This window comes from Neoarius graeffei, chromosome 18, assembly GCF_027579695.1.
Source record: "Neoarius graeffei isolate fNeoGra1 chromosome 18, fNeoGra1.pri, whole genome shotgun sequence".
Classification (NCBI taxonomy): Eukaryota; Metazoa; Chordata; class Actinopteri; order Siluriformes; family Ariidae; genus Neoarius; species Neoarius graeffei.
The window spans coordinates 36,244,351-36,258,408 of record NC_083586.1 but is presented as its reverse complement, the minus strand read 5'-3'; the positions used below and the strand labels follow the sequence as shown (position 1 = coordinate 36,258,408).

General features: G+C 42.4%; 1 protein-coding gene across 1 annotated transcript in view; it reads left to right on the top strand.

The window, feature by feature from the left end:
• Positions 1 to 446: 446 nt before the first annotated feature.
• Positions 447 to 14,058, top strand: part of nalf1a (NALCN channel auxiliary factor 1a) — a 233,735-nt gene continuing 220,123 nt past the window's right edge. The window contains exon 1 of the mRNA XM_060898746.1: positions 447 to 1,468. Within this exon, the coding sequence (XP_060754729.1) occupies positions 842 to 1,468 (627 nt within the window). The 5' untranslated portion in view covers positions 447 to 841. The remainder of the gene's footprint in view (positions 1,469 to 14,058) is intronic.

The following is a 14,058-nucleotide window of genomic DNA, read 5'->3' as shown; positions in this document are numbered from 1 at the left end:
AGTGCTGAATGAACATGTTCAGTGTTGAATGAATAACTACAGTCTTGAATGAACACCAAACCTGTTGAATGAACACCTAAAGTGTTGAATGAAAATGTCCAGTGTGGAAGGAACCCGTAAAGGTCTGAATGAACACCTACAGTGTAAAATGAACACCTAGTGTTGAATGAGTGATCCTTTGGATCTACCTGTACTCATAGCCTACAAACGCTAAGGTGTTGATTCAACACTGTAGGTGTGTTAATTCGACGCGCGTTTTTTTTTAAGGTGTGCCTCGTACCATCTTAAAGTGTTGCGGATGACGTAAAACGCTCGCGCTCTCTAGAAGCATTCGGAAGCGCGCGGCGACGGCGGCGCGCGACGTAAACGTCAGAGCAAGATGAGCGCGGCGGACGTCAAGGGGGAAGAGGCCACCTCGTGCAGACGCGGAAGCGTCGGATCGAGTCCCTGCGCTTCCAGCCAGAAACCCCGGAACCGGAGCCAGCGGCCCGAGCGCACCGCGGCGGCTCTGCGCCAAGCGCGAGAGCGGAGCGCGTGACGAACAACGAAGAGACCATGTTGCTGCGCACGCGACCGCCTCTTCTTCTTCTTCTTCTTGTTCTTTCTCGCCTTCTCGAGCGGGCCTTCGACGATGCACGCAGTAATAATAATCCCATCGTCCCCTAAATGGACTAACTGATTATCGCAGATCATCGCGGAGGGAAGCCGCCGTTCAGTGTCACGGAGGGGCTGCGAAAGGGGAAAAAACGGACGCGCGAGGCGGATCTCAACGTCAAATGACCATAGTGGCAGAAAATAAGCCGCCACGGTGGAGTCGGCCGGTGCTGCTCTTGTCCGAAATATGACCAGCGGCGCTCGCAAGCCTCGGCAGAGAGATGACGGCTTAACGCACCGGCTTACACCGCGCGAGAACGAGCAGCAATCCACAGAGTCCGAGCGGGCGCACCGATGGCGGCTCTCCTTGGCGTCACTCGTCGTCTTTGCCGCGCTGCTCTCTGACCGGCCGCGCTTCTGCGCCGAGGCCAACCTCACCAGGAGCCGAGACGAGGAGCTGGCCAGGATCGCTTCGCCTCGAGACGCCATTTACGTTGGAAACACGAGTCACCCGGCGTGGAGACTGGAAACGTGCCGCGCGGACGGCGCGTCCAGGAGCTGCTTCACGTTCGCCGACGCGGACCACCTGTGTGCGGGCCTCTCGGGGCCAGACGTGAACCCGAGTGACTTGTACCTGTCGTTCTGCAACGCCTACTCGCTCATGGATTTGCTGTACGGCTTGACAAACCCGGACGACTTGAACTGCAGCCTGGACGCGCTCGCGAGCGGCGACCGGTCCCGGTGTAGCCTGTGCGTGCAGGCGTACCAGCGCTATGACGTGCACGCTCTGGAGAAATACGAGGAGTTCGAGAGCATGACCGAGCGCTACGAGACGGACGCGTACTCGGTGCGAACGTGCATGGATGAGTGTAAGGTAGGGGGGCCGCGAACGGTAGCTACAATTTCTTCGTTTGCGGTCGGGTTTTCGTCCGGTCGTCATGGTAACGGACGACGGTTTTCATCGAGACTCCTTTTGGTATCAAGTACCGGTGATAACGGTTCTCTGCTCTAGAACCAGTGCGTTAATGTGGTGTCTGTGCTGTGCGTAATCTACAGCACGCTTCATTTCAGGATAAAAGAAGAGGTGCATGTTGTACAGGCCGACCCTGCATCGACCGTTTGTGTATTTCTAGTTCTCTCTGACAGTTGCATTCAGAGTGTGCAAAGCACGATGTTCTGGCGCATCAGGTTGCAGATGGCCAAGGTTACTGTGTCAGTGCACCAGCAGCTTCAAAGCAGATCTCTCTCTCTCTCTCTCTGCTCCTTTCCAGCCTGTGTAGAGGCCAGGTGTTCGCTCACATCCGCACCACTCCACGTTTGAGTACATTTCAATAACACTAAATAGGGCACCGGTGCTTCCCCGTGGCTAATCTGCTAGAAGAGCTTCCCCTCCCCATTTGGCTTTTGTTTGCACATCACTCACTGCACACCTCTTAAACTCAACGATAAGGATAAAAATAAAAACTAACATTTTCACCATAAACGTTGGGGTGAAAATCAAGGCCAAAGATGGCTGCACTGATAAAGGAATAACCGTACTGTGTCCTCGTAGTTGTTGTTGTTGAGTGTCATTATTAATGGTCTGAAAATCGTTACATTCATCCCCTTTTAAAAACCGCTGAATGAGCGGCCGACGTGTTACGCTTTGTCATTGGACCAGTTGATGAGGAAGAAATTCTTGGGTAAGTGTGAGAGAGAGAGAGAGAGAGAGCAGATCACTGTCCATGGTCCTGAACTTGCACAATATCGTGTGTACCTATAATAGAGCATAAACATTTAATCTATGTTTACTATCAGCTCGCGATTTAAGACATCATTAGCTTAATGGGAACAGCTTAGCTTAGCCTAATTGGAGGCTATCACCCTGGCTCTAGAATCAGTGTTACCTTTTAATGAAAACAAAACAGCCTTCGTGTATGTGTGAGAGAGAGTGTGTCCGTGTTGGCATGTTTCTGTTTTGGTGGGGACCAGATATCCTCACAAGGCCAGCAATTTTTGACAGGGTTGGTCTTGAGAGGACGTTTGGCTGGTCCCTGTGAGGAATAATGATTTTATTAATTAAAAAAAAAACAAAGGGTATAGGAATCCTTTGTTTTTCACTTATACATTACAGCAAAGTGAATTTTTTTTCTTCTTCACATATCCCAGCTTGTTTGGAAGCTGGGGTCAGAGCACAGGTCAGCCATGATATGGTGCCCATGGAGCAGAGAGTGTAAGGGCCTTGCTGAAGGGCCCAACAGTGGCAGCTTGGCAGTGCTGGAGCCTGAACTCTGACCTTCTGATGAGTAACTCAGAGCCTTAACCTTTGAGTCACCACTGAAGTACCAAAATGTTTCTTTTCAGTTACTGAGGTTAAAGTTAGGGTTAGATTTGGGGTTGGATTTAGGTGTAGGCATAACATTGGTGAAAATTGTTACTTCAAATTTGGACGCACACAATTGTCTAGAATGCCTCTGTATGCTGTAGCATTATGAATTCACTTCATTAGATCTAAGGGGCCCAAACCTGTTCCAGCATGACAACATGACAGTGCCCCTGCGCACAAGCAAGTGCCCTAAAGACATACCTTGCCAAGGTTGGTGTGGAAGAACTTGAGTGAGCCCTGATCTCAACTCCAATGAACATCTTCAGGATAAATTGGAACACTGATTGCAATCCAAGTCCATTTGACATCAGTGCATGAGTTCTCTTGTGGCCGAATGAGCAAATCCAAACACAGCCACACTCCAGAATCTATCAGAAAACCTTCCCAGATGTGGGGAAGCTGTTGTAACAGCAAAAGGGGGACTAACTCCATAGCAGTGGTTTTGGAACGGGATGTTCAACAAGCACATACTGTATGTGTGTGGTGGTCAGATGTCCACATACTTTTGGCCATATAGTATACCGTATGTCAGTGGAAGGTCCTCACAAGGACAGTGAAGCAATTGTGTATTGCATTTATGCTATTAGGCAGGAGGCACAGTGGTGCAGTGGTTAGCACTGTCAGTGATTTTGCATTAGGCTGTGGAGTCTTTCTTAGTGCCTAAAACCATTAGAATTTTCCGACCAAGCAAAACAGAATAAGATTTTGTTTTGGCATGCTGGATGCTGATGAACTGGCATCCCATCTGGGGTGTATTCCCACCTTATCTCATGCTCAGTTTTTCTCATATAGGATCTGGATTCATTGGGATCCTGAACACAATAAAGCAATTCCTGAAGATGAACGAATACAGGATTTGAGTGCTATGCATTACAAAAACACATTGTGCATATGAGAAAGTTTACATGGGGTCAAGGGTAACATGGATGACTCATTCTATTCAACCAAATACGAAGGTTTTACTAAATGTAAACAATTTTTCTGAATCTTTATATGGATTCATGAATTACGCAGTTATGCTCAATACCAACACATAGTACTGCCTTTTACTGAAACTTTCATACAAGAATATGACAGGTTCAAACTTTTGTTCTGGCACTATGACAATATATAGGCCGAGGCTAATCTTTACAACAAAATAGAAGATTAACTTTTGTGTAATGCTGTGCCATGTAAATGGAGAGTCATGAAAGCCTCTTGACAATCATAAACTGGTGGTCAGACCATCGTTTTGAATTTCTTATAGGGCCCACACAATTGTTTCAGTTGTTTTAATTGGATCAGTCAGCTACTGTCCAAATAAGATGTATGGTATAAAGAATGTTTTCCATTTCTGACCATAAAATAAAAATTCAGTGTGTGTAGATCATAGACACGACGGGACAAACATTACTGCTCATTGATATCCAAGAGAAAATGGGTTACATGATTGAGAAAATGCATAGAGTTATTAAAAAAAACAACAATGCCTTTTTTAAGGTCAAGACACACACTGAAAACCATAAACATTCAGCTTCTTTTTTCTGAATTCCACACAGCGTTACTGATTGCACTTCCAACATCATCACTTCACTTTATTTTTTTTCAGTGGGATGTTGAATATTCTGAGTTTTTTAGTTGTCTCACAGAAATCAAGTACTTATCTGTACAATTCCTTTTCATTTGGGTGGTACCATCTAGCGTACACCTTTTGTACCATTAATAAAGTATTTATTTTTTACCTAGAAAGGTACATATAGTGTACCTTTAAGTCTTTATTTTAAAAAGTATTAATGGTCTGATGATGTACTTTAAAATTATTATTTTTAAAAAGGTACACTATGTCCACATTTCCAGGGAGAACTACAGTATTAAAAAACAAGTACAAGGAAGGAGTACAGCGACAAGGAAAGGTACAATTTGCTACCCCTTTTTTCCGAGAATGTAAAACACAGCATTAAACGTCAGCGGTAACTTGTGCAGAATTCAGTTAACGACAGTAACTAAAAGCATAAATGTAGAACAGAGATGTTAAAGAATAACTATGAACATTTTGAATATTATATCTTGATATTGACATTGATGGTACAGTGGTGCTTGAAAGTTTGTGAACCCTTTAGAATTTTCTATATTTCTGCATAAATATGACCTAAAACATCATCAGATTTTCACACAAGTCCTAAAAGTAGATAAACAGAACCCAGTTAAACAAATGAGACAAAAATATTATACTTGGTCATGTATTTATTGAAGAAAATGATCCAATATTACAAATCCGTGAGTGGCAAAAATATGTGAACCTTTCCTTTCAGTATCTGGTGTGATCCCCTTGTGCAGCAATAACTGCAACTAAACGTTTCCAGTAACTGTTGATCAGTCCTGCACACCGGCTTGGAGGAATTTTAGCCCATTCCTCTGTACGGAACAGCTTCAACTCTGGGATGTTGGTGGGTTTCCTCACATAAACTGCTCGCTTCAGGTCCTTCCACAATATTTCGATTGGATTAAGGTTAGGACTTAGACTTGGCCATTCCAAAACAGTAACTTTATTCTTCTTTAGCCAGTCTTTGGTAGAACGACTTGTGTGCTTAGGCTCGTTGTCTTGCTGCATGACCCACCTTCTCTTGAGATTCAGTTCATGGACAGATGACCTGACATTTTCCTTTAGAATTCGGTGGTATAATTTAGAATTCATTGTTCCATCAAAGATGGCAAGCCGTCCTGGCCCAGATGCAGCAAAACAGGCCCAAACCATGATACTACCACCACCATGTTTCACAGATGGGATAAGGTTCTTATGCTGGAATGCAGTGTTTTCCTTTCTCTAAACATAATGCTTATCATTTAAACCATAAAGTTCTATTTTGGTCTCATCTGTCCACAAAGCATTTTTCCAATAGCCTTCTGGCTTGTCCACGTGATCTTTCGCAAACTGCAGACAAGCAGCAGTGTTCTTTTTAGAGAGCAGTGGCTTTTTCCTTGCAACCCTGCCATGCACACCATTGTTGTTCAGTGTTCTCCTGATGGTGGACTCATGAACATTAACGTTAACCAATGTGAGAGAGAGGCCTTCAGTTGCTTAGAAGTTACCCTGGGGTCCTTTGTGACCTCGCCGACTATTATACGCCTTGCTCTTGGAGTGATCTTTTTTGGTCGACCACTCCTGGGGAGGGTAACAATGGTCTTGAATTTCCTCCATTTGTACACAATCTGTCTGACTGTGGATTGGTGGAGTCCAAACACTTTCGACATGGTTTTGTAACCTTTTCCAGCTTGATGAGCATCAACAACGCTTTTTCTGAGGTCCTCAGAAATCTCCTTTGTTCGTGCCATGATACACTTCCACAAACATGTTGTGAAGATCAGACTTTGATAGATCCCTGTTCTTGAAATAAAACAGGGTGCCCACTCACACCTGATTGTCATCCCATTGATTGAAAACACCTGACTCTAATTTCACCTTCAAATTCACTGCTAATCCTAGAGGTTCACATACTTTTGCCACTCACAGATATGTAATATTAGATCATTTCCCCTCAATAAATAAATGACCAAGTATAATATTTTTGTCTCATTTGTTTAACTGGGTTCTCTTTTTCTACTTTTAGGACTTGTGTGAAAATCTGATGTTGTTTTAGGTTATATTTATGAAGAAATATAGAAAATTCACAAACTTTCAAGCACCACTGTAGACGTGTTTGGTGTCGGAGAACACCAAGTAAGTTCATCACTGTGAACAGTAGTGGGGTTTCTTGTTATCATGTTATTTCCTATGGCAAAAATGCCAAGTTAATTTTCCACACACTTGTACTACATTTCTGTTGAATGGATTCCAATAGAGTCAGTGGTATGGATGAAGGTGGCAGGAGTCAATCTGAGCTTCTGGCAGGAAGCTGCAAGAGATCGCCAGTCACAGCTGTGATTAAGTGGATGACAGAGAGAAAGAGAGCGAGAAAGAGAGATAAAGAAAGAATGGGTAATCACTGTGACAGTGGATCAACCCTCAGGTTGATTTAATCTGCCACTGTTTCAGCTCTATGACTAGCTACTGGCAGGAACTTCCACTTTGTGTGTTTGTTTGCTGTAGCTGGGTAGGGGTTGAAAATAGGGGAAAGACACTTGAACGTACACACCATCAATGGCAACTGCTTACAGGGGGAAAAAACATTCAGAATGAGCTGAGGATACAGACAAACATGTTTTCACTTAATAGTGTGCCATTTTTAGCCAACAGCTTGACTTAGGGTTTCGCTGACTTTGCTAATGCTTTCTTGAAGAGCTCTACATGCTTGTTATAGGGCTGCACATTTTTCTTCTACTTTTATATCCATATTTTCTTCCAATTATCCAATTAACACTGGACACTCAGTTTTAGAAACTGATTTATTTCCATTTACGGCATTTGGCAGATACATTTATCCAGTATACATCCTAATATTGGTTCATTAGGTCACAGTCTAAAAAAAACCCTTAGGCATGAACACTAGCTATTAGGTGGGAGAAATAATAATAATAATAATAATAATAATAATAATAATGCATTTTATTTATAAAGGACTTTTCTAAATTCTCAAATATGTTTAACAAGGTAAAAACAAGGTTAAGGCAAGTTAAAACAATACAATAGACAATACATAAAAACATATCAAACACAAGTCCAAATTGTATTATAGACTGTATGCAGTTCTGAAGAGGTGAGGTTTTAAAGATAATTTGAAACGGGACAGGGTTTTGGGTTTCCCAAAAGTATCACAGCACAAAGATCATCATTAAATGGGAGAGTGAGCAGCACAAAGAACATTCTCTCTCCTAGTTAAGATGCTCTTAGCATTAAGTGGCTTTTGAGAAACCTACTGCAGGTCGGTGAAGTCATGGATGTGTTTGGGGAGGGAATTCCAGAGGGAAGGGGCAGCAATGGAGAAGGCTCTGTCACCCCAAGTCCGATGTTTGGTTCTGAGGGATATAGATAGGAGTTTGGCATTGGAAGAACAGAGGGTGCGGGAGGGAGTATGATGGTGGAGCAGGTCAGTGAGATAGGAGGGGACCTGATTATGGAGGGCTTTGTGGGTGAAGAGAAGAATTTTTAATTGAATCCGTTGTGGTACAGGCAGTCGGTGGAGTTTTTGGAGTATACCCTGGATGGGACACCAGTCACTATGCACACAGTCTCACATTCATTCATACCTATCAGTAATTTAACATAGTTAACCCAACTAATGGCATGTTTTTGGGAAGTGGGAGAAACCTGGAGAACCTGAAGGAAACATGTGGACATGAGGAGAACATGCACAGAAACTCAGTACAGACAGTAACCTACATTCAGGATTGATCCCTGGAGCTGTGAGGCAGCAGTGCTACACTACAGTGCCAGTCTTTAAACCACTCATAACTTGAAATTGCCCCAGATGGAGCCCCCAGTGTTCTAGAAATTCTTGTAGTCATTTCTGAAAAACATAAAGTTGGAAATCTCCCTTTATGATGGAACTATATATTTGTTTCTTTTCCTTCTTTCTGTTTTTTTAATTGCTCTCTTTCTCTTACCTTGTTCTTTAAATTTAAGGTATTGTAAGCCTTTCAGAAGATGACACATGTTCATCCATTGGCTACATCAATGTGATTTAAAGCAACAACAACAAAAAAACAACCAAATAAAAAGTTTAGGGTCCAAACCTTGGCCTGAGCTATAATCTAATAATGTCAGAACGTTACATAACCGTGTCCAACCCATGGCATCCATACCAGCTATTATATAAAGTGGAAAGCAGGTTCTGAAATCCCGTCCATTATCTGTAACCACTTATCCTGTGCAGGTTCACGGGCGAGCTGAAGCCTATCCCAGCTGACTATGGGCGAGAGGCGGGGTACACCCTGGACAAGTCATCAGATCATTGCAGGGCTGACACATAGAGACAAACAACCATTCACACCTATGGTCAATTTAGAGCCACCAATTAACCTAACCTGCATGTCTTTGGACTGTGGGGGAAACCGGAGCACCCGGAGGAAACCCACACAGACACGAGGAGAACATGCAAACTCCACACAGAAACGCTCTCATCAGCCACTGGGCTCGAACCCAGGACCTTCTTGCTGTGAGGAGACAGTGCTAACCACTACACCACCATGCCGCCTAGCACATAGCCATTAAAGGTTGAAAGGTTTGTCACAGTTTGTATAAATTGTAATGACATTTGGTATCATGGAAAATCTCCTCAGCTTTGCATAGCCACTGCATGCTCTTGCTTAAAACAGAATCCCATTCGAGTCCTGCACTACAGGATCTTCTGCTATTTTCCATTTTCAGGACAGGTAAATGCTTTCTACGCCCGATGTTTACTGCGCTTGCAGTCAAACATTACATCATTTTGTTGAGGTTTCATGGTAAGACTTTGCAGTAAAAGCCTCAGGCTCATCAAACATGCTGGGATGATGCTATCATGAGACACCAGCACTCAATAATTCAGGTTGACCCTGCAAAGCCACATTAACCCAAACTGGCTTGAAATATAGTTTACCTTTTGTCTTCTCAGATCTAAAGTTAAGGAGCCATATTTTTAGAGAGGACATCATAGTTTATCATCAGATATCAAATTCCTAATCTTCAGGAACACAGGTTTAAGTAAGGGTAACAGGTGTAAATGTATATGTAAAGGTGCTTTCACACCTATGAGGCTGAGTCAGAATCAGAGCAAAATTGATCGTTTTGGTTTGCTTGCTTGGATGGCATGGTGATGTAGTGGTTAGCACTGTCGCCTCACAGCAAGAAGGTTCTGGGTTCGAGCCCAGTGGCTAATGGGGGCCTTTCTGTGTGGAGGTTGTATGTTGTCTGTGTAGGTTTCCTCCGGGCGCTCCAGTTTCCCCCACAGTTCAAAGACATGCAGATTAGGTTAATTGGTGGCTCTAAATTGACCGTAGGTGTGGATGGTTATTTGTCTCTATGTGTCAGCCCTGTGATGATCTGAGCTAAAACATTTTGTGTATTATATCTTACTTTTTGTGAATCAATTCGAAAGCACCTTGCATTTTTGCAGTGTTACAGCTACTGCATGTCCTTTGGCTCTGTTTAACATAAAGATGCTGCAACCCATAATACAAGGCATGATGCATTCTGTAAAACCCTACAACAGCAGGCTTCACTTTCGCAAACATTCCAAGTAGGACCTTTAAGGAAGGTCCTTAAGGAACCATTAAGGAACCTCTTTTTTTCCCCTAAAAGTGAACAAAGTTGTCATTTTTATGGTTTCAAATTGCATGCATATAAAAAATAGAAAGTCTTCCTCTGTTATTCTAAAAGCAGAGAAAATGTATTTCTAAAGCCCATTTGAATGTACATGGATAATGGAGAACAAGTTGTTGAAACAACAGAGGTGGCATCAGAGCATTTTTTAAGGATTTTCCACTAGGAGACCAACTGGTCTGGGCAATACAATCACAGGCCCCAGAGTCCATGCGGCTGCACCGCTGCGGCATATTCTGTGATGCAAAATGGGTCACCAATCACCATACAGACAAACACACTACAGTGACTATACAGCTATCAAGAGCAATTACCAAGCACAAATGTTATGTCAAAGGCACTCAGAGTTACACAGTAATGACATCGGATTCTGACATCAGCCATCTCAGTAACCAAATTTTAGTTTTGTTTTTCTTAACCAACATGATCTTGTGTGTATATCTTATAACATAGATCTTCGTTTTCCTTGTTAAATGTATACTTACATGGTACTTGGTTAATTAATTGCAACTGATTGAACCAAATAATAAGACATAACTTGGTTTAAAATTTGGTCTCCCAGTGAAGCTGGTTTGGCATTGACTAGGAGACCAAATCTGGCCACTGGGAGACCATTTGGTCTCCCAGTAACTATGTTAAAAATGCTCTGGGTGGCATGCATGTGATGTTTGATGGATCCAGAGCGAATGCCTGTGTTGGCTGGAATTTGTATTAAAATGAAGGAAAATTCTGAAACCGTACTGAATAACTGACCAACAGTAGAGTGGTGGTATAATCTGATGACTTTTTAATCATTCTCATGATGCAGCTTAGCTGGGGCAGGTTTGGGAAGGGGTTGTTGTTGTTGGGATACTTGTCTTCCAGTGACCAAATCCAGAGCTCAGAGAGTTCTGAGAGTTCGTGACTTGAACAATGGTTATATGGATGAATGTGTCATTTTGTAAATTATCTCTGCCTTGTAGTATGATATGATAATACTTCAGAACATTATTGCAGTCATAAGCATGATTACACATATTACTACTTACATCATGGTAATTAAACGTAGTAGTTATTAGTTAAAGCGAGACGGCCTTTCAATTTCATAAAATCGGTGAAATTTAGCACTTGTTCTAATGCTATTGAATCCATCAAGAGTGATATAGTGATGATTGTAATCACAATAGCTGTAGCTATAGGGAAGTGTTACACAACTATGTACATGTGTGTCTGCACATGACACACAGCTGGCAGTGAATTAAAAAAAAAAACAACATGTACAACCCCAATTCCAAAAAAGTTGGGACAAAGTACAAATTGTAAATAAAAACGGAATGCAATAATTTACATATCTCAAAAATTGATATTGTATTCACAATAGAACATAGACAACATATCAAATGTTGAAAGTGAGACATTTTGAAATTTCATGCCAAATATTGGCTCATTTGAAATTTCATGACAGCAACACATCTCAAAAAAGTTGGGACAGGGGCAATAAGAGGCTGGAAAAGTTAAAGGTACAAAAAAGGAACAGCTGGAGGACCAACTTGCAACTCATTAGGTCAATTGGCAATAGGTCATTAACATGACTGGGTATAAAAAGAGCATCTTGGAGTGGCAGTGGCTCTCAGAAGTAAAGATGGGAAGAGGATCACCAATCCCCCTAATTCTGCGCCGACAAATAGTGGAGCAATATCAGAAAGGAGTTCGACAGTGTAAAATTGCAAAGAGTTTGAACATATCATCATCTACAGTGCATAATATCATCAAAAGATTCAGAGAATCTGGAAGAATCTCTGTGCGTAAGGGTCAAGGCCGGAAAACCATACTGGGTGCCCGTGATCTTCGGGCCCTTAGACGGCACTGCATCACATACAGGCATGCTTCTGTATTGGAAATCACAAAATGGGCTCAGGAATATTTCCAGAGAACATTATCTGTGAACACAATTCACCGTGCCATCCGCCGTTGCCAGCTAAAACTCTATAGTTCAAAGAAGAAGCCGTATCTAAACATGATCCAGAAGCGCAGACGTCTTCTCTGGGCCAAGGCTCATTTAAAATGGACTGTGGCAAAGTGGAAAACTGTTCTGTGGTCAGACGAATCAAAATTTGAAGTTCTTTATGGAAATCAGGGACGCCGTGTCATTCGGACTAAAGAGGAGAAGGACGACTCAAGTTGTTATCAGCGCTCAGTTCAGAAGCCTGCATCTCTGATGGTATGGGGTTGCATTAGTGCATGTGGCATGGGCAGCTTACACATCTGGAAAGACACCATCAATACTGAAAGGTATATCCAGGTCCTAGAAGAACACATGCTCCCATCCAGACGACGTCTCTTTCAGGGAAGACCTTGCATTTTCCAACATGACAATGCCAAACCACATACTGCATCAATTACAGCATCATGGCTGCGTAGAAGAAGGGTCCGGGTACTGAACTGGCCAGCCTGCAGTCCAGATCTTTCACCCATAGAAAACATTTGGTGCATCATAAAACGGAAGATACGACAAAAAAGACCTAAGACAGTTGAGCAACTAGAATCCTACATTAGACAAGAATGGGTTAACATTCCTATCCCTAAACTTGAGCAACTTGTCTCCTCAGTCCCCAGACGTTTACAGACTGTTGTAAAGAGAAAAGGGGATGTCTCACAGTGGTAAACATGGCCTTGTCCCAACTTTTTTGAGATGTGTTGTCATGAAATTTAAAATCACCTAACTTTTCTCTTTAAATGATACATTTTCTCATTTTAAACATTTGATATGTCATCTATGTTCTATTCTGAATAAAATATGGAATTTTGAAACTTCCACATCATTGCATTCCGTTTTTATTTACAATTTGTACTTTGTCCCAACTTTTTTGGAATCGGGGTTGTATATATAAAGAAGCCATACACATGTGCTCCAGTTTCTAGTTAAGCTCATGCCAGCCAGCCATTACCACCTTTATTATAGGCTGACATGCTGATTGGATGGGTTGTGCATGAGAGGGTGGGCCACCTGACAGTCCTCCGCCTCCTTTATTAAGACAAAGCTGCAGACTACCTCATGAGGAGGCAGAGCTCTGTGCTGTGACAGATGCTTGGGTCAGGTATCCGTGGCAGCATTAAAATGCAGAGCATGTTTGCTCATTCATAAAAAAAAGAAGAAAAATCCACCATGGGCTGCAGCAGCCATCCAGTGAGGAAGACACAGGCACACCAAGGTCAATGTCCCAGAGCTTGACTGCTGTTGCAGAGAGGATCTGCAACAAACACATACACATATACACACTCAGATGTCAATGGAGACAGGTAGACACAATTGCTTACACCAGTGCAGAACCATATAAGCACTGCTGCATGCATTATTTACTGTTAGCAAGCAAGACCTGAAGCAGTATGTCAGAGGCAATTTGACTCGTCTTTTAACCTTAACCACTTTTAAAAATAGACCTGGATGATTTGACCCAATACATATTGTGATCCCCTGCTATTGAGTGCAAATAGCATCATTTCATTAGCTGAAGATGAAAGTTGGCAAGCCATGGTATGGGATAGCATTTCCTTTGAGCAGGCGTCACCAAGGAGACGGTGCAAGCCTGGTCTGCATTATGACATTATGGCCCATTTTTTTTCCAAGGTGCCTGACCATGTGACTAAAAATCTAACATATCACTTTAAATTTGATGAATAAAGGAAAGCATTTATTACATATTGCCTCCTTTTATGAACAGATGATAAACATCAGTAAAATTTCATTAGCAGATGTGCAGGCAGGGTTTATAAGGCTACATAACACCTACATAAGCCCTGCATGACAACTGACAAGCCTATATAAACATCTTTAAAGGTGTATTCCTTTAAAAGGCATCAGATTTTCAGTCATTTGAACATCACATTGATATAGCACCTGAGT